Genomic DNA, 27,834 nt, shown 5'->3' with positions numbered 1-27,834 from the left:
AACATCCTTAGTTGATTTCAGGCGACCTTCCAGGAAGCTACAATAAACAATGAGTGGAAAAGATCTGCTTAAAAGACAACAGGATTAAACACAACTATTTGAGTTTCTGCAGATGAACAAACACAATATCATAACTGACAATCCTGGGACTAAGACCTTATTGTCTGGAGTTCTCCCAAAACCTTGGAAGGTGTGTGATCACCAAACACAACCTCTGAGCTATCACAATCAGCTATTGAATCCTGAGGTTAAACTCCAGTCCAATCTGTGTTCCCTAATTACCCAACAATGGATGAAGCTTCCTATGTCACGTCTCCGTGAACTCTGAACTCAGCATAAAGAAACTTGGTTCATTTAACCATTTCCATACCGGGCAATTTTACCCCTTCCTGCCCAGGCCATTTTTCAGGTTTCAGCGCTCTCACACTTTGAATGACAATTGCGCGGTCATACAACATTGTACCCAAACTAAAATTTTATCATTTTCTTCACACAACTAGAGCTTTCTTTTGGTGGTATTTAATCACCGCTGGGGTTTTTATTTTTTGCTAAATTAACAAAAAAAGACCAAACATTTTGAAAAAAAAAACACGTTTTTCTTTGTTTCTGTTATAAAAGTTTACAAATAAATAATTGTTCTTCATAAATTTAGGCCGAGATGTATTCTGCTGCATGTCTTTGGTGAAAATAACCCAAATTAGGATGTATTATTTAGTTTGTAGGAAAGTTATAGAGTTCACAAACTATGGTATAGATCTGAATATTGATCAATCCTGAAGTACTGACAGCCAATCTAATTTCTTGAGGTCCATGAATGTCAGAATAGTACAGATATCCCCCAAATGTCAGAACGGTACAGATATCCCCCCAAATGTTAGGACGGTACAGATATCCCCCAAATGTCAGGACAGTACAGATATCCCCCCAAATGTTAGGACGGTACAGATATCCCCCAAATGTCAGGACAGGACAGATATCCCCCAAATGTCAGAACAGTACAGATATCCCCCCAAATGTCAGGACAGTACAGATATCCCCCCAAATGTCAGAACAGTACAGATATCCCCCCAAATGTCAGGACAGTACAGATATCCCCCAAATGTCAGAACAGTACAGATATCCCCCAAATGTCAGGACAGTACAGATATCCCCCCAAATGTCAGAACAGTACAGATATCCCCCCAAATGTCAGGACAGTACAGATATCCCCCAAATGCCCCTTTTTGCAGAGTAGACAGTCCAATGTACTTCATAAGAGGAATGGCAAGTTTTTTGAAGTTGTATATTTTTTGTCATAATTTTTTGGAAAATGAAAAAATTAAAAAAATTATTTTCACTATTTTTTTTTTACATACTGTCACCAGTGCAGTACAGCATCATCATATAACTGGCATGACGGTGATCAGGGACACTGACTGGTGACAGTATGAAAAAAAAAAATATATATATTTTTTTTAATTTTTTTATTATTTTTAATTTTTTATTAAATTTTTCTTTTATTTTTTTAAGATTTTTTTTTCATATTTTACTGTGACCAAAGTAGTACAATGTTACCATAGTAACATTGTACTACTTTGGGGAAGTGATCAGTATATATATATTTTTTTTTTACACAATTTGCTTATAGCAAAGAATTACTTTGCTATAAGCAAGCATTTACCTGAATGACATCAATTCATTCAGGGTTTTTTTTTTTTTGTGCTTAGCTGTGATTTGGCCACAGCTAATCACATGACATGTGCATGTGATTAGCTGTGACCAGTCACAGCTAGACACTAGTATACAATGGATGGCATGAATGAATCCATCCATTGTATACAACTGTCATGTGACCTGCTGTGATTGGTCACAGCAGATCACATGGTACCGGCAACGGGAGCCGGTACTCAGATCTGTCATCGGCCGTGTCCGAGGTACACGGCCAGTGACAGATCGCGCCGCCGCGCGGCTCTGCAACTGCACGAACTGCGCATGTGCGGGAGCACGCCAAATGGCGTGCACCCGGAAAGCTACAGCGCTTTTGATGCCGCCAAACGGCTATAGGCCGGGCGGCTAATGGTTAAGATTACAAAAAAAAGAGCTTGGTATATCTAAACTGAAACATTATCAAAGGTAATACCCACACACCAAAATCTATTCCACAAAGTTGGGTACTGCATCCCACTCAACTGAAGATGGAAGTTATAAAATATAAGATGGTTTGTGAGTTGGGTCATTTCTATATTTCCAAAGGAAATCAGCCATCCCAATACAGTTCATATATCAGAAAAATGAGAAACCAAATATATTCACATATTTCTATGGTCCTGATTCGAGAGTTAGTGGGGAAATCATTTATACTTGAATAGGACCCATATATTATCTATAAAGACATACTGTATATATCATTAAGATCACCAGTTCATTTGTGATACCTAACTATCCCCGGTGGACAGGTAAGGAACTTCTATAGGTACGCAAACTTCTCAACCGTCCAATCAGCAAGCCCGTTGGGAAGTCCTCCGGAACAAAGAACTTGTATGGTATAAAACACCTCAAATTGAAGAAAACTTCAAAATCTTCACTAAACTACTTCTATGAACTACTTCTTCTGAAATCATCGCTAAATCACTTCATCACTTCTAACTACTTCTTAACTACTCTACTACCACTATATACTGCGCTATACTCACTTGCTACCTGCGGCCATTTTGCTGAGAACTTCCAGCTGCCATTTTGAAGGAAAAGATTTTCGCCAGAGACGCTGATGCTTATTTAAATTCTGGTGCCTGACTGACCAGAAACATTTTCTTTTCCAAACTGTATCCCACTGGGAGGCCTCACAATCGAGATTCAGGGAGTGGTGAGACTGTGCCAAATTATTGTAATTTTCTTTTATATTTCAAAATTTATTAAGATTTATAACATTTTATTGTGTGGGTAGGAATGTACTACGGTTATCTGTATAATTATTACTATAACATTTTGAGTATTGGTACTGAGGTTATATACTGCATACTGATTTGTAGTATTTGTCAGAGATACTTTCTTATTTCCCTACAGCCGCGGGTAATCGGAAATAATATCTGAAGCGCTATAGGTTGCAACTAACCCCTCAAAATTTAGTTTTACCGTATTTGATCATATATTGTATGATACCATAGATATTAGCATACTATATCTTTGATTGTGTGTACAAATATATTCATCACCAGTATTTTGCGTTTGTATTAATATATATATATATATATATATATATATATATATAAATATTTGTACATGTATAAATTTATTTATCAAAAAGGCAAATTTTGTGTATATGGTAATGAAATCACATTGGTGAAAAGAACTCAAGGAATATTATTAAGTGGTGATCCAATTATTAAGGTGTCCACATTATTGGTTTATTAAATATTTGCCGTGTTTTAACGGCTGGAGGCACTGCGATATTTTGTTTAAGGGAGAGGACACCGCCCTGTTTATTTAGAATACATTTTATCATAAACCACCTCAACCCTTTCTGGAATCCCTCCTGGTTCTCTAAGGGGTCCCTCTCTACTTTCTGGTCCTTCCCAATTGGTGCTCCAGCCCTTTCTGTGATCCTTCTTGGTTGTCTGAGGGGTCCTTCTCTACTTTCTGGTCCTTTGTGGTGTCCCACTTGGCAATCTGGACCCTAGAACTCCTACATTGGGTTCTTTTTTGCTCTGCACCCTCTGTGGGGTCCCTCACTGCTCTGCAGTCTTTCATGGGGCCTAACCTTGGTCTATGGCCCTTTGTGGGGCCTGTCTTGGCTCTGTGGGGGAAAGTTTCCCTTTTGTACACATATTACATTGTGTTTGCAGAGTGAAGGTGGAAAGTATCATCATGAATGTAAAGCTGTGTGTGATGAGGGGCTCCTGTTGACTACAATGTTGGGGGCTAGTGGGATGGAGAGGGCACAACAGGGGTCGGTGTTTCACAAACTAAAATAAGAATTTCCCAGTCTAATGGGCTGCAACAAGTACAGAAGTGGGGACGGTTGCTACATTGTATGGGGCAACTGTCTCTGGGCCCTTGAGGTCAGGGCCCCAGCTGTGTGCTCAGGCAACAGGGACTCGCTCTGTACAGGAAGTGTGCTGTGCATAGAAATATCTGTTCCTCTCCCCCCATTATGTTCACACATGACATTGTCTGCAGCATTTCCTGATAGGTTAACCCATCATTCTGTTCCCATCCTCAGGTGGTGTCCCTGCAGGGGAAGGTGTGCCTGGTGACTGGAGCCAGTTCTGGAATTGGAGCCGGAACTGCCATCCTCTTTGCTGGCCTGGGGGCCCAATTGGCCCTAAATGGAAGAAACCAGGAGAAGCTGCAGGAGACGGCCCAGCGCTGTGAGGAGATCTCTGGCCTGAAGGTGGCGTGATATGTCATATTTACTGCATGTGTTCTTCATTACTGTCCCCTCATCTATTCCCTCTGGGTGTCACATTGATTAGTGTCCCCTAACTCCTCCTATGTCATTCATTAGTGTCCCTCACAAGCAGGGGCGGACTGACAACTCATGGGGCCCCCGGGCAATAGGGGATCATGGGGCCCCTGTGTCCTTGCCCGAACTCAAAAAAGCTTATGAAAAAGGTACCAGGGGCATCTCATGGGGCCACCTACTGACCCCGGGCCCTCGGGCAGTGCCCGAGTTTCCAAATGGTCAGTCCATCCCTGCTCACAAGGTCAGATTCCTGTGTCCCCCTTGATCATCTGGTTATCAGACTTTCTTTTTTCCCACAGCCCCTCCTGGTCGCCGGAGATCTGACAGATGAGAAGGTCCTCCAGCAGATTGTAGAGGAGACAGTCAACCACTTTGGACAGCTGGATGTCCTGGTGAACAGTGGGGGGATCCTGGCGATGGGGACAGTGGAGAACACCACACTAGAGGATTATGACCGAGTGATGAACACCAATGTTCGGTGAGGGGAAGAACTCTCTCAGTATGGTGGAGGGGTGCTGTGTGATACATAACATATTTCTGTGGTTTCAAATATTTACTAATTCACCAGAACTGTAGAGCAAAACCTAAGAGGAGTGTAGCAATAAAATGGGAACCATGGAAGGCCATGGAGCCAAAGGCTGGCCCCACAGAGGTCAGTATAAAGCCAAATGGAGCCCCATGGAGGGCCCTATATTTGAGAGGGTTCCCCTCAGATGGCATAAGAGTCAACACAGACCCTACAAGGGCCACAGAACCTAGAGAGACCCCTCAGAGGGAGGTCTGCAGAGGGAAAAAGAGTGGAGTGTAACCCAAGAAGGTGAAAGAGCCCAAAGGGATTCTACTCCGGGCTACAAATTGGAAAGGGAGCCCTCAGAGAGAAGCCCCAAGAGGTTGAGAGATCCAACAGGAACTTCAGAGGGTTCCATAGACTTTATAACTGCTGTCATTTGAGGGGTTCCTACCATCCCTGCACTGAATTCCCAGTTCTACAGACCTGCTCTGCCCATTGTGAGGGGTTCCCACCATCCCTGTGCTGAGTTCCTGGGTCTGTACACCAGCTGTGCCCATCCCAGCCACGGCACCACCTGTCTGGAATTTGCATGTTCTCCCTGTGCCTGCGTGGGTTTCCTCCGGGTACTCCGGTTTCCTCCCACACTCCAAAGACATGCTGGTAGGTTAATTGGCTCCTGTCTAAATTGTCCCTAGTATGTGTATGTATGAATGTGAGTTAGGGACCTTAGATTGTACGCCCCTTGAGGGTTAGGGACTGATGTGACTGTACAATATATATGTAAAGTGACGGCGCTATATAAGTACCTGAAATAAATAAATTATGAGGGTTTCTCATCATCCCTGTGCTGAGTTCCCGGGTCTGTACACCAGCTGTGCCCATTATGAGGGGTTCCCACAATCTCTGTGCTCAGTTCACGGGTCTGTACAACTGCTGTGCCCATTCTGAAGGGTTCCCACAATCCCTGTGCTGAGTTCCTGGGTCTGTACACCTGCTGTGCATATTATGAAGGGTTCCCACCAGGGGCGGACTGACAACTCATGGGGCCCCCGAGCAATAGGGGATCATGGGGCCCGTGTCCTTGCCCAAACTAAAAAAAATGAGGTACCAGGGGCATCTCATGGGGCCCCCTACTGACTTCGGGCAGTGCCCGAGTTTCCAAATGGTCAGTCCGCATCTGGTTCCCACCATCCCTGCACTGAATTCCCGGGTCTGCACACCTACTGTGCCCATTATGAAGGGTTCCCGCCATCCCTGCACTGAGTGCCTGGGTCTGTACACCTGCTGGTCCCATTATGAAGGGTCCCCACCACCCCTGCTCAGTTTTTTAATTTTATGTTTTGGATAATGCAGCACGAGTGGGAACACCCCAAGGCGGGCCGGAACAGAGTCAGAAACTCTGGCAGGAAGTGCTCAGTACTGAACTCACTGAGAGATGTTGGAATTCTGTGCGTGACTCCGCTCACCAGGCTCCACCTATAAGCAACATATCATGCTTGGGAGGACTGACCACATAACTAAGTACACAATCCAAAACCACGCAGAAAAAGACTTTCTGGCATAATGTAATGTGTTGTGAATTTCGCATTCCATTAAGAGCACTAGGTCAGGACCACCAAGAGGTTACACATTCACGTGTTGAGCTCAGTTTCCACCAGAATCCACACTGGTTCCAGAATTATTTCTGCTTAGCAGTTTGTGGGCAATGTATCCAAAAAGGTCCCAGCAGTATTTTCTGTCATTAGCTCATGTCACCACTAGATGTCGTCATACACAGTCACATCCTAACAGAGGTTGTTGCTTTAACCCTTTCTATTCCAGAATATTATTTACTTTACATTTACAGTTTTCTAATCTGTAGGGGTATAAAGTGTATTCATCTCCAGGTATTTATTATTTCCTTAGACCATCTGATTGGGTTTATTATGCTCTACTCATTTTTTGTATCCTTGTAGGTTATACCCAACATAAAATGATTATAATATAAAATAACCCCTCATCTCCGTACTTTTCCAGGTCTCTTTTCTATCTGTCGCAACTGGCGGTGCCTCATCTCATCAAGACTAAAGGAAACATCGTCAACGTATCCAGCGTCACAGGCCAGAGATCGGTGAGGGTTTTCTTGCCCCTGTATAAATCATACATTAGAATGTTCCTTTTTTGTCTCCTGTGTGAGATGCCGCATACCAAAGAACATTTCTTCTATTGTGCGGCTTTTTATATTTTACCTTCCAAAACATTTCTCATTTTAGTCCATTTCTTCTTTTTTCACACACACCAGCTTCATCACATGGCTCCCATGGTTGACACCTCTTTATTTATTACAGTAAAACAAGTATTGTTTAAAAAACAAATGAGTTGAGAACTGTAGAACATCACTCACGTCATACCTTGTGGCCACATACCTTCTATTGCAGGCTCCGTCCCCCATGGTAGTGAAGATTTACACCCCTGCCCCCATACCACAGCATGATGCGATCTATTGGCAGACCAGGGTGGTGTCATAAGGTGGGTGGTGGTGTGCCTAGTATGAAAGCCCAGCTTCAGGGAACTTTAAAATGACTCCTTGCAGTGGGGCTGTGCCGGCTCTGCAAGGTTTAATCGCTCTTTTTGTCTAAGGGTGAGGATAAACCATTTAATCACCAAATACTCTGCTCCCCTGACAGACCGTGCTCCTTCATACTCTAGCAGTGGACTGTCCCTATGCGTCATCACTCCTGTGTAGGGCTATGGCCCCTGGCCTTGATGGTCTTGATGACGTCGGGACTGTAGACCATTGCATGGAAGAGAAGCAGTTGTGCAGGCCAGTCTAGCTACAGGGAAGAAAAATATATTTGAAATATATTTAAAAAATATTCTTCCCAAATATATTGACATATATATGAAATACTACAATTTTGGCTGTATACAATATAGGGTCCTGTGCACTCCGACACAAAATAATGATTGGTAGTGATGTGCAAATTGGGGAAATCTTACTGATTTGCCCAATCACCATCAGTGTATGAACCAGTGAATGCCCCGGGTGGCTACATTGTCTCATTTTACACAGACCACACAGACTGGCATGCAGATATTCAAATATATATGTGTATATATATATATATATATATATATATATATATATACACAAAGACAGCCTTTGCTATCAGAAGTGCACTGTTCAGGGTAGCTACAAAAGGAAAACAGGAAAGTGCAAATACCTAGTGCATTACCAGAGAGTTATTTTGTATGAAATCTAATAAATGCCAAGTAGATACTCACAAAAGTAGAAGAAAAGATGCTAAAAAACACAAGATGCCACAGTGTGTGGCAGCCACATGTATACCTGCAACCCTACTAAGCTGGCAAGTTGATTTATTTCGGGGGGGGGGCACTGATCACTGTATTGGGGTCACTGGGGATGTCGTGACACCAAGTCAGTTCCCCCCCCAGTGTCAGAATGTCCACCGCAGTCCTGCTGTAAGTCCCTGATCACCGCCATTACTAGTTGAAAAAAAAAATCCCAGTATCTATCCCGCCATTTGTAGCTGCTAAAACTTTCACGTAAACCACTCATGGGGCCCCCGGGCAATATGGGATCATGGGGCCCCTGTGTCCTTGCCCAAACTCAAAAAAGTCTATGAAAAAGGTACCAGGGGCATCTCATGGGGCCCCCTACTGACCCTGGGCCCTTGGGCAGTGCCCGAGTTTCCAAATGGTCAGTCCGCCCCTGATCACACCTATGAGAGATGAAGTACAAAATGTACATATTAAGGGAAGAATGATAAGCCACCTTTTCAAATCTTCCTGTTTATTTTCCAGTTCCCGGGTGTCCTGGCTTACTGCGTGTCCAAGTCAGCGGTGGATCACATGACCAGATGTGTCGCTCTCGGTGAGTAGGTTACAATCATCAAACACCGAACAATTGCTTCGTGATGAAGGAGAAATAATCTGAAAAATGAGCAGTGCTTGTGGCTATTGATGCTCAGATTGTGTGTGAAAATTCCTCAGATACAGATTGTAGATATTCTGCATTCATTTGCCGTTTTTTTAGACTACAAAAGGCTTAGCAACAGCAACATTCAAAAAAGTGTACTTAAATGACTTGGCACGAGGTTTGTGGTATGCAGAAAATTGTCTCCAGGGAACAGAATGTCACCTTGGTTATGGTCAGTGCTGATATTCCTCTGAATGTTTACACATTTGTCTGATGTTCCAAATTATTCTTACCCCTAGACAAAGACCAACTTATCCAAATGACCTCCCACTGTCTCGGGGAGATGCCATTTGGACAGGTTGGACCCTCCAACCTGATTGTCTACCCACACTCCTTATCTACTCCCCCCTCTTGTAGGAACATTTTGTTTTCTGATTGTCATGTCTGATGGAGATTGTCACATGGCTGTGCTCCTTACCCATAGACAAAGACCAACTCATCCAAATGACCTCCCACTGTCTCGGGGAGATGCCATTTGGGCAGGTTGGACCCTCCATCCTAATTGTCTACCCACACCGCTTATACTCCCCTCTCCTGTAGGAACATTGTGTTTTCTGATTGTCTTGTCTGATGGAGATTGTCACATGGTTGTGCTCCTTACCCATAGACCAAGACCACCTCATCCAAAGGACCTCCCACTGTCTCGGGGAAATGCCATTTGGGCAGGTTTGACCCTCCATCCTGATTGTCTACCCACACTCCTTATCTGCTCCCCCCTCCTGTAGGAACATTTTGTTTTCTGATCGTGGTGTCTGATGGAGATTGTCACATGACTATACTCATCCTTGGAGGGCCATAAAAAACGTTCTATAAACCTTTCTGTTTACCAGCCTGTAAACTGCCCACCAAGCTGTTTATAGCATCGGTTCATTTGCCTGAGAGGGGACCATTGTACAGTGCCTTGAAAGTCTTCTTACCCCTTGAAATGTCCCCCATGTTGTCTTGTTACAACCAAAACCGTCAATGTATTTTGTTGGGATTTTATGTGATAGACAAACACAAAGAGGCACATAAGTGGAAGGAAAATGAGAAATGGTTTTCAACATTTGTTTACAAATAAATATGTGAAAAATGTGGCGTGAATTTGCATGAAGGCTCGGTGACCAAGCCCCCTATGGCCAGAGTGACGGTAGAGGCCACTCATTACACACGGTTCCTCTCTGACTCCTGGGGATCGGTCTGGGTGGCGTTCATCCTCACACACATTGCCAAGTCTCTGGAGTTACTTGGTACGCTGCTCCCTCTTCTCTCTGCCGGCAAGGTGATTATGATTTGCGGTCAGCCTTGAGTAGCGCCAGAAGCACACTGAGATACTGAGATCACATGACACACAGGTGGACTCTATTTAATAATTAGGTGACTTCTGAAGGCAATTGGTTCCACTAGATTTTAGTTAGGGGTATCAAAGTAATTGTACAAATATACACCACACATTTCACAGATTTATTTTTAAAACATTTTGAAAACCATTTCTTATTTTCCTTTCCCTTCCCAAGTATGTGTCACTTTGTGTTGGTCTATCACATAAAATCCCAATAAAATACATTGACGTTTTTGGTTGTAACATGACAACATGGGGAACATTTCAAGGAGGAGGAAGACTTTTTCAAGGCTCTGTATATCTGAGTTTATCTCTCGCTTGTAATCATAATGGAATTTATGGAGAAGTGTAAACAAAACATCTGTTTCAGTGCATCAATCATTTTCTTAAGAAAATATATATATTTTATTATCTATTGTAACATTTGTGTACCTGGAGATCCTACCATTTGCAGCACTTCCAACTGCAGGCTGACAACACAAACCCATGTACCCTCAATTAGCAGCAGTGTTGTCTGCCTGCAGTGCAGACACCTCACTTTGGCCCTTTAGGCTGCCTGTCCGGTCTGGAGGAAGCATGAGTTGAGCACTGGCAGCCCAACGACCAACCTAAAGAACATGCACAGCAGGCTGACAAGACTATTGCTAATTGAGAGGCAGCAGCTTAGCATTTTCAGACTGTAATGGAACGCACTGTATCTGAAAGGATCTCCGGGTAACAAACTTCAAAACATAACTAGAACAAAAAGCTTAAGAAAATCGTCATGATCTTAATCTATCCAAAACTGAGATCATATTATTTCCTCCCCCACGTGTCCCCTCCCCTGATTTCTCGGTCAAGATCAATGGCACAACCATCAACCCATCCCCAGCTGGCAGGGTGTTAGGGGTAACCCTGGATTCTGAACTGTCCTTTCAGGCCCGCATCCAATCCCTGTCCAAATTATGCCTCCTCACCCTCTGCAAGTTCTCCAGAATACGCCCCCTCTTAACTAATGACACTACAAGGCTTCTAATTCACTCCCTGGTTATCTCTCGCCTCAACTACTGCAACTCTCTCTTCATTGGCTTACCTTTACCTAGGCTATCCCCCCCCCCCCTCCATCCCAATCATGGATACTGCTATTAGACTTCTCCACCTTGCCAACTGTTTATCTGCTACCACTCTCTGCCAATCCCTCCACTGACCTCCACTCAGTGTCCTCCACCCCTCTCTGCCAATCCCTCCACTGACCTCCATTCAGTGTCCTCTACCCCTCTCTGCCAATCCCTCCACTGACGTCCATTCAGTGTCCTCCACCCCTCTCTGCCAATCCCTCCACTGGCCTCCATTCAGTGTCTGCTACCCCTCTCTGCCAATCCCTCCACTGACGTCCATTCAGTGTCCTCCACCCCTCTCTGCCAATCCCTCCACTGACGTCCATTCAGTGTCCTCCATCCCTCTCTGCCAATCCCTCCACTGGACTCCATTCAGTGTCCTCAACCCCTCTCTGCCAATCCCTCCACTGGCCTCCATTCAGTGTCTGCTACCCCTCTCTGCCAATCCCTCCACTGACATCCATTCAGTGTCCTCCACCCCTCTCTGCCAATCCCTCCACTGACGTCCATTCAGTGTCCTCCACCCCTCTCTGCCAATCCCTCCACTGGACTCCATTCAGTGTCCTCCACCCCTCTCTGCCAATCCCTCCACTGGCTTCCACTCACCCAATGAATAAAATTCACAGTACTAACAACTTACAAAGCCTTCCACAACTCTGCCCCCGGCTACATCACCAACCTGGTCTCAAAATACTAACCAAACCACTCTCTTCGATCCTCCCAAGAACTCCTGCTCTTTAGTTCCCATGTCACCTCCTCCCATGCTCACCTCCAAGACTTCTCCTGAGCTTCTCCTATCCTAACCTACCCCAATCTGTCTGACTATCTTCTAATCTATTCACCTTTAGACAATCCTTGATAACCCTTCTCTTTAACTACTTCCATACCGGGCACTTTTACCCCCTTCCTGTCCAGGCCAGTTTTCAGGTTTCAGCGCTCTCACACTTTGAATGACAATTGCGCGGTCATACAACATTGTACCCAAACTAAAATTTTATCATTTTCTTCACACAACTAGAGCTTTCTTATGGTGGTGTTTAATCACTGCTGGGGTTTTTATTTTTTGCTAAATTAACAAAAGAAGACCAAAAATTTTGAAAAAAAACAAGTTTTTCTTTGTTTCTGTTATAAATGTTTGCAAATAAATAATTGTTCTTCATACATTTAGGCCGAGATGTATTCTGCTCCATGTCTTTGGTGAAAATAACCCAAATTAGGATGTATTATTTAGTCTGTAGGAAAGTTATAGAGTTCACAAACTATGGTATAGATCTGAATATTGATCAATCCTGACGTACTGACTGCCAATCTAATTTCTTGAAGTCCAAGAATGTCAGAATAGTACAGATATCCCCCAAATGTCAGGACAGTACAGATATCCCCCAAATGTCAGGACAGTACAGATATCCCCAAATGTCAGAACAGGACAGATATCCCCCAAATGTCAGGACAGTACAGATATCCCCAAATGTCAGGACAGTACAGATATCCCCCAAATGTCAGGAGAGGACAGATATCCCCCAAATGTCAGGAGAGGACAGATATCCCCCAAATGTCAGAACAGTACAGATATCCCCCAAATGTCAGGAGAGGACAGATATCCCCCAAATGTCAGGAGAGGACAGATATCCCCCAAATGTCAGGACAGTACAGATCCCCCAAATGTCAGGACAGTACAGATATCCCACAAATGTCAGGAGAGGACAGATATCCCCCAAATGTCAGGACAGTACAGATCCCCCAAATGTCAGGACAGTACAGATATCCCACAAATGTCAGGAGAGGACAGATATCCCCCAAATGTCAGAACAGTACAGATATCCCCCAAATGTCAGGACAGTACAGATCCCCCAAATGTCAGGACAGTACAGATATCCCCAAAATGTCAGGAGAGGACAGATATCCCCCAAATGTCAGGACAGTACAGATATCCCCCAAATGTCAGGAGAGGACAGATATCCCCCAAATGTCAGGACAGTACAGATCCCCCAAATGTCAGGACAGTACAGATATCCCACAAATGTCAGGAGAGGACAGATATCCCCCAAATGTCAGGACAGGACAGATATCCCCCAAATGTCAGGACAGTACAGATATCCCCCAAATGTCAGGACAGTACAGATATCCCACAAATGTCAGGAGAGGACAGATATCCCCCAAATGTCAGGACAGTACAGATATCCCCCAAATGTCAGGACAGTACAGATATCCCCCAAATGTCAGGACAGTACAGATATCCCCCAAATGTCAGGACAGTACAGATCCCCCAAATTTCAGGACGGTACAGATATCCCACAAATGTCAGGAGAGGACAGATATCCCCCAAATGTCAGGACAGTACAGATCCCCCAAATGTCAGGACAGTACAGATATCCCCCAAATGTCAGGAGAGGACAGATATCCCCCAAATGTCAGGACAGTACAGATATCCCCCAAATGTCAGGAGAGGACAGATATCCCCCAAATGTCAGGACAGTACAGATCCCCCAAATGTCAGGACAGTACAGATATCCCACAGATGTCAGGAGAGGACAGATATCCCCCAAATGTCAGGACAGTACAGATCCCCCAAATGTCAGGACAGTACAGATATCCCACAAATGTCAGAACAGTACAGATATCCTCCAAATGACCCCTTTTTGCAAAGTAGACAGTCCGACGTACTTCATAACAGGCATAGAGAGTTTTTTGAAGTTGTCATTTTTTGGAAATTAAGAAATTTAAAAAATGATTTTCACTATTTTTTTTTTACATACTGTCACCAGTGCAGTACAGCGTCATTATATAACTGGCATGGCTGTGATCAGGGACACTGACTGGTGACAGTACGAAAAAAAAAATACTTTTTTTTTTTATTTTTTATTACATTTTTTTATATATATATTTTTTTTATATTTTTTTCATATTTCACTAGGACTATTACCATAGTAACATTGTACTACTTTGGGGAAGTGATCAGTATTTTTTTTTTTCACAATTTGCTTATAGCAAAGAATTTCTTTGCAATAAGCAAGCATTTACCTGAATGACATCGATTCATTCAGGGTGTTTTTTTTTTTTTTTGTGCTTAGCTGTGATTTGGCCATAGCTAATCACATGACACAGCTGGGCTGTGATTGGCCCAGCTTGTTCACGTGATCGCTGTGACCATTCACAGCTAGACACACTTGTATACAATGGATGGTATGAAAGGAAGCCATCCATTGTATACAACTGTCATGTGATCTGCTGTGATTGGTCACAGCAGGTCACATGGTACTGGCAACGGGGCCGGTACACAGATCTGTCATCGGCCGTGTCAGAGGTACATGGCCGGTGACAGATCGTGCCGCTGTGCGGCTCTGCGGGCAGGCGCAATGCGCTTGCCTGGAAGGACGCCATATGGCGTCCACCTGGTTGAGCGAGCTGTTCACCTGGCCACCATCTGGCTATAGGCCAGGCGGCAACTGGTTAAAGAAGCCTATTCTGATTCTAGCTAATGCACTGTGTTTTTACATTCTCCATCAGCTCATCCCCCACAGCTATTACCCTTTGTATCACTTGACCCTCCCTCTTAGATTGTAAGCTCTAAGGAGCCGGGTCCTCTGATTCCTTTTGTACCAAATTGCATTGAAACAATGTCTACCTTCATTTTGTAAAGCGCTGCGCAAACTGTTGGCACTATATAAATCCTGTATTATAGTAATAATTCCAAACAGGGAAAATAGATTTTGGGTGTATGTACAATTAATAGAAGTCTTCTATTATTATTATTATTATTAAACTAATTATTATTAGTTTTCCTTTTACTCTAGAGTTGGCCAGTAAGCAGGTCCGAGTCAATGCCGTTTGGTGAGTAGAATTACTAAAACCTGACAAATTCTTATTATGTTGTTGGATGTTCTATCGACCCATAAAAAGACTATAGCCAGAGTTGGCCATGGTCAAACCATTTATTGAAGTTCCTTCTAACACATACACTTAGCATTTTTCAAGCAGACACCTTGAAATTTCAAAAACACATTTTTCCATCTTATCCCCAGCTTCATTCTGCCTCCATTTTTCTATACATCTCTCTACCTTCCTGGCACAATCATGCATCTTCATCAAGCCTTAACACAGGGCCATAGTGCATTCCGTCATTGTTTTAGGAACATCAGCTTCTGAAGCCCTGAAGAAGGGGGAGGATTTTTTTCCTCTCTGAATGCCTTGGCTGTAAGTGGTTCTTTTAATCATCATTTTTTTATGTTTTAATGATGCATGAAGAAACTACAGCCAATGATAGCCATGGCCAAACCATTTATTGAGGTTCCTTACAAAAAAAACGCTTGGCACATTTCAAGAACAACACATGTTCCATCTCCTCTGCCCATCCTACAATTCCTTGTGAACGTTACCTGGTGGCAGGCAGTGCTAGGTCAGAGGTCAAAGTGAGAGACTGTCCACACTTCTATCAGCTTTAATGAAGTTTATTGTTCTGAACACAGAATGGCCACCCAACCCCTTCTTTCACCCTAACAGGGTTTAGTCATAGAGGTCAAGGGGCCTCTACAATGGCTTGCTTTTGGGTGAACCTTCTGTGTTTGGAACAGTAATGCTCATTGTAGGTGACCTCATCAGAGTGCAACCCGTCTCTTTGCTTTTACACGTGAGGGGATGGGATGGTCCCCACCCAGCCGGAACCCATATCCACAGATATGTGAAAACTTGAGGCTAGGAGTGGCAGTTTTCTTTACAAAGGTCAGAAGTCATTGGCTCCTCAAGGACTGGAGAGAGTTTAACTTGAAGGATGACTATACTTTAAAGGTTATGATACATGGGTGTGAGACTTGGAAGAAAGCCCATTGCTGTCAGTTGATTTCTAGAAAAACAAAAGATCTTTCAGAAAAGATGTTTTGACTTGCTTTTGTTTGCATTCACATGGAATTCTTTATGACCCAACCCCCAAAAACTAAGTACAACAAACGTATTGATAAATACAAATGAGTGCTTCTGCTATGCATTTGTGAAAGCTTTGGATGGCAATGTTAGTGGTTTCATCCAATGCTTTAAGATCCAGTTTAAAATGTCAACTTTGCCATCAAAAGTCCTTTCAGATGTTCTCACAAATGTGGTAATGTGCCACTGGAAGCATCTGATGAAGTCTGCTAAGTGTCTTTCATGGCATCAGAGCCATGAGATGGAGCCAGGAACGATGAGTTCCAGGACATGTACTGAATGCTGTGCTCCTGGGCAATCTGAGGATCTGTACCTGAACACATGTATGTGAAGGGGAGGGCCATTGATAGCAGTGACAGACGTGACTGCATGCTGAATAGTCACCATGAATGACTTATTGGTAAAGGCAATGTGTGACAACCATACCATTCCTCGGGACTCTAACTTACAGACGGGCGGACTGACAACTTATGGGGCCCCCGGCAATAGGGGATCATGGGGCCTGTGTCCTCGCCCACACTCAAACCACACCCAAAAAAGCCTACGAAAGGTACCAGGGACATCTCATGGGGCCCCCTACTGACCCCAAGCCCTCGGGCAGTGCCCGAGTTCCCCAATGGTCAGTCCGCCCCTGCTTACAGATTAGAAATTTGTATAAAGAGAAAGCATGAATGCCTGAAATTTTAACATGTATTGTTACTAGAATTTGCAACCACTTTAAGGCTCCGTGCACACGGGGCATACTAATAACGCTGGTAACGTTAGCTGTGTAAAGTCGCATTAAAAACGTGAGTTTTTTTAGCATTATTGTATTTGCGTTTAGCAGTGTTTTGCCGCATTTTTTAACATTTTGAGTTTTTAGCATTTTTGTATTAGTGTTTAGCCACATTTTTTCATGTTTTGAGTTTTTAGCATTTTTGTATTAGCGTTTAGTGGTGTTTTGCTACATTTTTTCATGTTTTGAGTTTTTAGCATTTTTAGAGTTTTTTTTTTTTTTTTTACAAAAAAGTGTTTTGTTTGTCAAAGTCCTAAAATGCTAGTTTTCAGCAATTTGCCGTGTTTTTCAGCATTAGAGTGTTTTTACAGCTAAAAAACGTCTCTAGAAACCCACTAGTCCTGTTTTTTTTTTTTTTTTTTCCAGCCAGAAAACGCCCCTGCCAAAAAAAACGCTGATTACAGTCTGCATACACTTCAGTGTTGTCATTGAATCACTGATAAATCTCCAATCACCACCCATGCATTGTATGTCATTCATTAATACATATCCTAAACGTTATCTCTATAACAAAAAATAAAAAAATAAAATCAATAAATGAAACACATAATGTGATATCTCAAAAAAAAAAGTCTTGTGACATAAAAATTATATATAAAATAAATAGGAAATAAAATATATATATATATATATATGTATGTGTGTGTATGTATATATGTATGTATGTATGTATGTATATATATATATTATAAAAAAAAGTCCCGTGATGAAATAACTTTAAGGTATAGAAAACCTTGTGCAGTTCCCACCGTGCGCCCCCACTCAGCTGTGCACTCACCAGATATTGCCTTTGTTAAACCATACTCAAGAGGATATCCACTAATATGACCAGGACGTTCTTTCAAGAACAGCCCATTTAATGATTGATTACCAGAATAATTCAAAACTCCATTCCACCATATCGTGAAAAGAGAAGAACAAAGAATTTGCTCCAATGGTATATTACCCAAGATAGGTAGATTTATTTACTCCAAGTAATGCCCAAATAGTGTGTCTTTGTGACCAGCAGATACTGCATGGTGCTCTCACCACCTCCTGAACTGTCGGACAGAACGTCGTCACGTCACTTCCAGTTACAGATCTGCGTCACCTCCGGACTACCGCGCTGTCTTGCCCTGACGCGTTTCGTCATATCCTGACTTGCTCATAGGGGTGACGGTGCGGCTTACCGCTTATATCAGGAACCAATAATTGGAATAATTATGCCTAATTAGTTCGCCTCCATCTCACAGGAAGTGATGTACGTAACTGGCAACTCGTAGGCTGCATACTTTACTCAAAAGAGGGCAAAACACATAACATCACATTATCATAGTTTAGAGGGGGCCAAAAAGGTCGGCCCTTTCGCAACCCAACAGAGGAAGAGGAGGTCCTGTAAGGGCAGAAGAGTCCGTCGAGGCTGTAGAGCCGGTAGAATAGTTAAACAACAAAAAAAGGAGAGATTAAATAACCAAGGAATTTATAATATTAGCAAAGCCACTTTGTCCTCCAAAGAGTTAAACATTTTAAATTTAGGTTTGAAATGTGCTCCTAAGAAACCAATAGACACATTTTGTGTATATGTAGATATACATAAATATGTCAGACAATTAAATTTGAAAAAGTGCGGCTTTTAAAGCAAGGTATAGCGGCAGCAATAAGTTTTCACAAACTTTTATTAATATTTTTTATTTGGGTGGTAATTTTTTGCATCAGGTGCAACATAGTGACATTTAGATAAATTTTTTCAAAGAAATCACTTACAGAGAATATACATAGGAGAACATGCTAGGGGCGGGGGTTGGTCTGGCAACTCGTGGGGCCCCCGGGCAATAGGGGATCATGGGGCCCCTGTGTCCTTGCCCAAACTCAAAAAAGCCTATGAAAAAGGTACCAGGGGCATCTCATGGGGCCCCCTACTGACCCCGGGCCCGAGTTTCCAAATGATCAGTCCGCCCCTGGCTGGGGGGTTTACTGGCTGTAGAAAAAAATGTCAAAAGACAAAAACAGCCGCTGTAAAAATGTCTAGTGTGCATGAGGACTAACTGCTAAAACAGCAAACTAAGAAAAAAATTTCCTGTGGAGTTTTTTTTTTTTTTTTTTACCGATTTACAATTTGTCAGTTTGACAGAGAGATCTGCAAATTCTAGATGCCTGTGCAGGCTCTGATCTCCTATTCTATAAATGCCGGATGTGTTCGGAAGTCCCAATGCTGGAACTCATGTTTTCAGGGAATCGGGAGTGTTGATGGTTTTAAATAAGTGGTGTAGCGCAAACCTTGAGATTGATATTCTGTGATAAGTAACAAATAGCAGTGCTGCAAATCTACAGAATGTGCGATTGTGATAAATCACTGAGCATGGGGGGTGACACCATTTACAGAACACTTCCGGTTTGGATAGAACAGAATGTTTTCACTGAAGCACTGTTTGTTTGGGACTTTTTGATCTTTTCATATTTATAATTATTGTTTGTGCTGTACTATTGATCATTTATCATATTTAAGGTATTTTCACTTTATGAACAGCAGCATCATGTATAGTAATAATTTTTTCATATATATTTTTTTTTACAGTATGAGTTTTTGATTGTATATGAGTTGTCACGGTAGCGCAGGTATTTTTAAGTTTTGTTTGATTTCTTTATATCTAAATTGTACTAACAGATGGTAGACTACCCTGGTGGCGTTCCCCTAGCTTATGGGAGTAAGTGGGAATTTGACCTTGGAGCTACGGACACCTGATGATTGGAGCCAGGGGCGGACTGACAACTCATGGGGCCCCCGGGCAATAGGGGATCATGGGGCCCCTGTGTCCTTGCTCAAACTCAAAAAAGCCTATGAAAAAGGTACCAGGGGCATCTCATGGGGCCCCCTACTGACCCCGGGCCCTCGGGCAGTGCCCAAGTTTCCAAATGGTCAGTCTGCCCCTGATTGGAGCACAACCTGGACTGATACTAAATCTTCAACACAGAACATAGTAGCTGTCAGAGGACTAATCTTAGCACAGCTAATGTTCGTGCTGATACTACAGCTAACACTCGTTCCCGGGCGGCTAACACTCGTGCACATGTATCAGCACACAGACGAGCTCAGGCTAATATCCAGCATGCACTGCCATGTAGGCGCAGCTCTGTGTGCCATCGCGCATCAACGCATGCTTCCACGCGCATTGGTGCCAAGCTGTATGATAATCATAAAAAAATATATATATATATATATTTATTTATTATTATTATTATACGGGATTTATATAGCGCCAGTTTGCTCAGCGCTGTACATTATAATGGGAGACAGTACACACACACATATATATATATATATATATATATATATATATATATATATATATATATATATATATATATATATATATATATCTCTCTCAATCAGTATATAATATATGAGCGCTGCCCCATGTGCTCTCCTTACATTAACCAACAAACGTGATGTTCGTGTTCTTCATGCATTCCGCACGCTGTGCTCCCCACCAATGGTCTCACCGACTCCTGTGGACTCTCATCATTAAATAAGAGTCTACTCTTCGGTAGAGGAGAATATATGGCTCTGCTGTGACTTATAGTCCGCCTATGCGGCTGCACTGGCCGGTTTCAATCCAACAGCTGTGGCAGTTGAGTACTCCTACATGAGGAATGGAGGAGAAAGGCCACATAGTGTAATGCTGTTTATTAAAACCCAAAATATAAAATATATATTGTACTTACAATATTCATTCTTTATAAAGTGCGCTCCAATGGCCGTAAATGACGTCACCATGGTCCGTACCTGACATGTTTTGCCCCTCCCACTGGGCGTCCTCAGAGGTTGTTTGCAGATTTTAGTGATGGGGGCGGGGGCCGGGGCGGGGTGGTGGTGGTGGCGGGCGCCCAGTTTTCTGTTGTTTAGGGCAGCACACGAGCTAAATACACCACTGTTGACGAGGAACCCGACAAGAGGACGATTGGAGCTGCTTTATGCAAAACCATTACACAGAACAGGTAAGTATAACATGGCTGCTATTTAGAAAATAAATATTTAGTATCACTTTTAGGAGACTGATCCACGGCATCAGCTCAGAATGAAAGTGTCCAAAAGAGGATGCATTCCATGAAAAATATCTTTATTATACAGTATGTATTTTTTAAAACCAATTAAATCAATTTTTCAAATGGTGCGCAAGATTTGCTTTGTGTTGACTAGCACTTTGCTTGGGACACCATGTATTGGCAGGCCGGCCATAAACGGAAGTGATTGTGAAAGCTCCTGGATCATTCTTCTCTTGGTGCTCCAGCTGACAATGTCTCTGCTTCTCTTCCAGCCCGGGGGTAATTGTAACTGAAGTTCACAAGCGGGCCGGAATGAGTGAAGAGCAGTACCAGGAGGTAAGTAGTTGGAGGAGGTTTCCCTCCATATGATAATTCAGAAACCTTTCATTTTTGTCCTATCATGTGGAGCACACTATGGTGGCTGTACCACCCCTCCATGACTGGATGCAGATAGAGACAAGACCCCAAGGCCCAATGTCTTACTAAGAGTACTGAACCCTATGGGGAGCCTTTACTTCACCATGATACTGAACATGGCCCCAGCATTTAATAACAAACCTTATTTAGCCCCGTTCTTTTTGACTGGATGCTAAATTTAAAGGAAACCTGTGAGAGTAGGAATGTGGGAACGGTCACTAAGAACAGGACCCAGATTTTCAGATTGTTTATGACCTGAAACAAACATGAAGGTCACAGTCATAGAAATAGGATGGACACGGTCACTGCTGATTGTAGTGAAAAAAAGATAAAAAGAAAAGCTAGAAAGTGGATAATCAACGCTGATAAGACCTGAATGGCAGATCTTCCATAGGCCAAATCCGTTGTTTAACCCCTTGCCTACCAGGCACTTATACCCCCTTATTTACCAGGCCAATTTTCAGCTTTCAGCGCTGCCGCACTTTGACAATTGCGCGGTCATGCAACATTGTACCCATATGAAATTTTGATCATTTTTTTCTCACAAATAGAGCTTTCTTTTGGTGGTATTTAATCGCCACTGGGCGCTTTACTTTTTGCGCTATAAATAAAAAAGTGCAAAAAATTTGAAAAAAAAAAAAAAGTTTCTTTGTTTCTATTATAAAATTTTTCAAACAGGTAATTTTTCTCCTTCACTGATGTGCGTTGATGAGGCAGCACTGATGGGCACTGATAGGCGGCACTGATAGGCACTGATAGGCAGCACTAAAGGGCACTGATAGGCAGTACTAATGAGGTGGCACGGATAGGCAGCACTGATAGACAGCACTAATGAGGTGTCACGGATAGGCGGCACTAATATGCAGCACTGATAGGCAGCACTGATAGGCAGCACTGATAGGTGACACTGATGATGGGTACTGATAGACGGCACTGACTGGCATCACTGCTGGGCACAGACTGGTGGCACTGACTGGCACAACCGCTGGACACTGACTGGTGGCACTGACTGGCAGCACTGCTGGGCTGCACTGGTGGGTGGCACTGGTGGGCAGGCACAGGTGGGTGGCACTGGTGGGCACAGGTGGGTGGCACTGGTGGGCACAGGTGGGTGGGCACAGGTGGGTGGCACTTCTGGGCACAGGTAGGTGGCACTTCTGGGCACAGGTGTGTGACACTGCAGAGTGGCACAGGTGGGTGCACTGCTGGGCACAGGTGGGTGATCTGCTGGGCACAGGTGGGCGGAGCTAGTGGGCGCACTGCTGGGCACAGGTGGGCGGAACTTGCGGATGCCACTGCTGGGCACCGATCATCAGGGCACTGATCATCAGTGCCCTGATGATCGGTGCCGATCCCCGCTCTGACAACCGATCTGACAGCGTGAGGAAAGTGCAGCCGAGAACCGGCACTTGCATTTCCCTCTGATCAGCGTGTCATTGGACACCGCTGATCACGTGGTAAAAGGCCGCTGTGATTGGCCTTTTACCACATCACGTGATCAGCTGTGTCCGTAGGACACAGCGATCACGGAGATCGCCGGGTGCGCGCCCCCTGGGGCGCGCAGGAGAGCGCGTTCTGGGAGGACGTCATTTGACGTCCACTCAGAACTGGCCGGCCGCAGTGCAGCCGTCATTCGGCTATCTGCGGTCGGCAACTAGTTAAAGAAACTAAAGTCAGCGATACATGGATCAAAACTCTGCTGGTTCAGCAGGGACCTGTCGAAATGCATCCCTGGACAGGCTGGTTGTCCTGAAGTTGATCCATGGATTGAATTCAGTACAACCAGCCTGTCCAAGTTTTTTTCATGATATGGCTGCTAGCAGCCACCAGCAGTGATCATTGTGTTCTGCCAGCAGGGAAGGCTCCCTGTTTGCAAAACACAATACTTCTGCAAGAGGGATACCCCCATTTACACTGACTGTTGATGGGGAAAAGAGCAATTGTGTTGGAAGGAAGGATAATCTATGGACTGCTTAGGCTGAACTCCAGAGGGATAAGAGACACAAATTCATACAACTCTGTAATCATTTATACATCACTAAATGTATTTTTATAATTACAAGCAAGCCATATATTAACCATTTTTCTTTCTTTGAACTATGGGTTGGAAAGAAAATTGCTTGATTCCCCCATCAGCACAGTTAGCGTTGATGGATAATCCCCCTCCCCCCCCTTCCCCCGCAGTGCTATTGTGTTCTGACGGAGGTGGGTATAGCCACCAATAGTGATTGGACAAAAAGAAATGCCCAACTTCAGTACTTCCAGCCTGACCATAGATGGATCAAAACTTGACTTTCTTTACTGTCTACATTTGACCTGGTATTAGCCTCTTGCAGCATAGGGAGTCAGTCATTTGTGCTGCAGTGCTCATGGCCTGAGAAGGTACATGGCAGTGAGATGAGCTAATCAGTCTTCTGATTCTCTGCCTTTCAATGGCTGAGGTGGGGGAGGGACAAGATCTGTAAGTATAGCTTTGTAATTCACAAGACTGGATGGACAGAAGTACTCTCTTGACATATAAAACAACTCTCATGTATGTATTGCAGCTGATGTCCCTATTGGAAGATTTCCTCTATTCCTGTTCTGGTGAAAACTCGAATTAACCATCACTATCTATCCGAATGATAATAGTCACCAGGATAAATCGCAATAAAAACCTGTTAACTTTTTCTGACTGAATTCCCAACTCCATCCAAAACGTGTCTTGGCTTTGATTTCTCAGCTACTTTTCTCCTCATGTCTTGGCTCTGACCTCTCAGCTACTTCTGTCTGTGTCTTATCCCTCATCTCTCAGCTCCTTCTCTCCTTGTATAATGTAATTGATCTCTCAACTTCTTCCCTTCTCGTGTCCTACCATTGATCTAACAGCTCCTTCTCTCCCCATCTCTTATGTAACGGAACCGACCCAGACTGTGCTTGAGTACTTCCGTTAGAATACCGCTTCCCCGTCCGAACACCGAAAACAGAAACCACAGACGACCATACAAGACTAGACACCAGTCTTGAAGTAAACCAGGAGGTAGACTAGTTTCTTTGAACACAGATACAACATATATACACTCAGGGGACAGTCCCCCCTCCCTGTATAATGACACAGGGCGAGTCAATCTACATTTAGTAACAAGAGACACAGAGGTATTTCAACTTCACACCAGCAGACAGTCCCATCATGAGGGAGGGCTGCTGGAGACACCCCCCCCCATACTAATACACATAAATACATACATCCCATAATAGTTTGCTCCCAAGCCAGACAGACAATAGAACAATGGGATGCAACCACATGGCATTAAACAATCAACAACCCCTCACTCCATTATTAGGACAGATCACCCTGTACCCCTAACAGGCACAGGGTGACTTACACATAAGAGGGATATGGGGAGCTGAGACCCAGTGAGCTGGGTTCCATGGGCCCCTCACCCAAAGTGAGTCCCGTCACATCTTGGCACTGATGTCTTAGCTGCTCCTCCCCTCCATGTCTTGGCAGTGATCTCTCAGTTCTTTTTGATGTGTACCTTGGCATTGTGTTTGATTTTCCAGCTCTCTCAAGTCTTGGCTTTGATTTTTCAGTTCTTTCTTTTCTTGTGTTTTTGGTTTTGACCCCTCAGCTCCTTCTCTCCTTTTTCCCCTTATGTCTTAGCATTGATCTCTCAGCTTCTTCTTCCCTTGTGTCTTGGCATTGATTTCTCAGTTGCTTCTCCCAACGTGTCTTGGCATCTTCTTCTCCCAACGTGTCTTGGCATCTTCTTCTCCCAACGTGTCTGGGCATTGATCTCTCAGGTCTTTCTCTCCTTGTGATTTGGCCTTGATTTTTCAGGACCTTCCCTTCTTTTGTCTTGGCATTGATCTTTCAGCTCCTTCTCTCTTATTCCAGTTCCTGAAGCACACACAGGAAACACACGCCCTGGGGCGCCCTGGCAGAGTGGAGGAAGTGGCCCGGACAATCGCTTTCCTGGCATCAGATGCAGCATCCTTTATAACTGGAGTGACAATGCCTGTGGATGGGGGCCGCCATGCTATGTGCCCAAGATAGATCTACAGACACCAGAGCAAATCATGAAATCGTAGCTCCTCTGGGGTTTATATCCGTAGATGTGCAATTAATAAATATCCAATTTTCGTTAATAACAGATCATGTCTGCCATAAATTGCTCTGTATTCTGCACAATCTTTTTCTATCTCTCTGTGGTTATTGATGAGGAAGCAGTTCACAGATGTTGCATTGTATACTTTATACCTACAGTATGTGTATCACTATGTGTCCAATAACAACTGCTTGAATTCCAGAATTGTATGACTCTCCTCTGACACACATATTCCTGAAAACGTAAACATTTCTAAATGTTCTCTTAATTTAATCATCAGTCGACTCTTTACCTGTCCTGGCACCAGCTACTTTCAAATTTCATCTGGATGCCATGCATAGTGAAGCAATGAGTACCTTCGTCGGAGGAGGTGTATGAGCAAAAGTGTCTGAATTGTATATAATTAAAACATCAGCATTTTCACCACTAATGTTGAAATCACATGGTCTTGATTATAAGCAAAGGATTAGGGTTCGTCAATTTGTATCCAACTAAAAATGGGCATAAGAAGAGTCCCCCACATGGTTGAAAAGAGCTTTTTGTAACCAGTCCCCCGCTGCCTCTACATGGAGAACTGAATGATCAAAGGCCATTGAACGCTCAGTTCTTGGTCTTCAGCAAGCAGAGAGCCGGGGACTGTTAGCTGGCTCTCTGCTTACTGAAGTTTTAGTCCACTGTCAGCTGAAAATGGGTCACAGGAGTATAGAACTAAGTGCACTCCTGTGACCCACAGGAGATGTACAACCAAAAGAGCCTTGGTCCTACTTCTTGTAATGGGAAGAAGAGGGGAATGGAGGGTGTGTGAGTTGTTCCAATGCTTGAGCTCCAAGTGTCAGGAGATAAAAACTAGGATTCAGCCGCATACCAAGCTTTATATATATTAGCATTACTTGCTGGCCAGGCCCTCCTCTGTGCCTCCACCCCCGTGGTGCTGTTGGCTTCTCTCATCTCCTTCCCACCAGCAGCCACAAGCCCACAATAGGATCCTTCAGGATGGTGAATGAGGGACGGGTCTGGTAAATATGTTACATTTACCAGCCCTTTCTTTTCCTGAATGAACACAGTGATGGGTACCAATCACTTACTGTGTTCATTCATATCAGAAGCATAGTAAACTGTGTTTTTTTTATTGGGGGGGGGGCTGTCAGGTTGGGTTTATGGGGCCCCGTGGTTTCTAACAGCAGCTCTGAATGTGTATACCAGATCTTTCAATTCAACCTCGGAATGATAAAGTCATTTACCATATTAACGATCTCTATGACCAGGGTGATTTCAAAACATTCACAACTCTGTCTTCAGAAAAAGTTTTAACTGTACAACACAGAATATCATAGATACTGAATTCAGACTACATAGAAGGTCTTGGCAATACTATCATTCTGGCCACCTTGGCATGAAAGGTATTTATTTAATAACTTACGTCAAGTAAAATTGGATATGGTTAAAGGTTAAAACCCGTTATGGAACAATGAGAGAGAGTTTAATGACCATCATATCCTATCACAATGGTCTGCTGAATTTAGAGTTGGGAGTTCTTTCCAAAAATCCTACTTTGATGGTGTTTGAAAGCATTTTGTACTTTCAAATTTAAATGTTAATTTCTCTCCAGGGTATTGGAGAGGATGTAATCAAATAGGCAATACACACCACATTTTTTGGACCTGCAAGGGGATAACTAGCTTTTGGAGGCAAATGTTTTGCACTCTCATGGAAGCAACATTGTTTGAGATAACATTATCTTCTGTGATGAAGCTACTGAAGCTTGGCATTGATGCAATTCCATATTTGTTTCATACATTAGTAATACATATCCTTATGACAGCAAGACTGATGATTATGAGCAATTGGAAGACAAATATGTCTCCTAGTATTCTCCATACCTTTGAACTGGTTCATGTACATTGCTCCTACGAACCAATGTGGGCTTCCAGCAGGGGGACTTATGTGGCTGCTGCCAAACAATTGCATCCATGGGTGAGTTGGTACTCTTCTAGACGTGGATCTAGCACTTCAATACATTGTTGATGACCCAGTGATGAGGATAAGTCATTATTAGTGATTAAGATTGGTATATGCTAGTCCCTTTGATATCTGACCCTGACCCATTTAAAGGCTCTTCTCTTTAGAGCTGTTTACTTCTTTTTGTTTACATTCTGTTGGTTTTCTTTTCCCTGGACCTGATTTTGTGGGACCTATGAATCTACATTACTGGTTGTGAAACCTGGTTATTACTCATAATTACTATCTTTACTGCTGGATCAATAT

General features: G+C 43.4%; 1 protein-coding gene across 2 annotated transcripts; it reads left to right on the top strand.

The window, feature by feature from the left end:
• LOC149451944 (uncharacterized) lies at positions 1-25,999 on the top strand. Of its 2 annotated transcripts, XR_016314957.1 has the most exons (9): positions 1-190; positions 4,199-4,369; positions 4,741-4,919; positions 6,969-7,062; positions 8,757-8,826; positions 15,144-15,180; positions 21,337-21,400; positions 24,391-24,500; positions 25,359-25,492. XR_016314957.1 is itself a non-coding variant. In XM_089689897.1 (8 exons), exons 1-8 carry the CDS (start codon positions 113-115, stop codon positions 25,515-25,517), a joined length of 852 nt encoding a protein of 283 aa, XP_089546023.1. In that variant the 5' UTR covers positions 5-112; the 3' UTR covers positions 25,518-25,999. The 2 variants fall into 2 exon arrangements, 1 of the variants encoding a protein (XP_089546023.1); XM_089689897.1 differs by lacking the exon at positions 24,391-24,500 and having other exon boundaries at positions 5-190; positions 25,359-25,999.
• Positions 26,000-27,834: the final 1,835 nt, after the last annotated feature.

Source organism: Staurois parvus, unplaced genomic scaffold (genome assembly GCF_062004578.1).
Source record: "Staurois parvus isolate SC_StPar_1 unplaced genomic scaffold, SC_StPar_1.0 ptg000503l, whole genome shotgun sequence".
NCBI classification, from domain to species: Eukaryota; Metazoa; Chordata; class Amphibia; order Anura; family Ranidae; genus Staurois; species Staurois parvus.
Note: the sequence above shows the minus strand (reverse complement) of the source record. Positions and strands in the feature narration are given on the sequence as shown.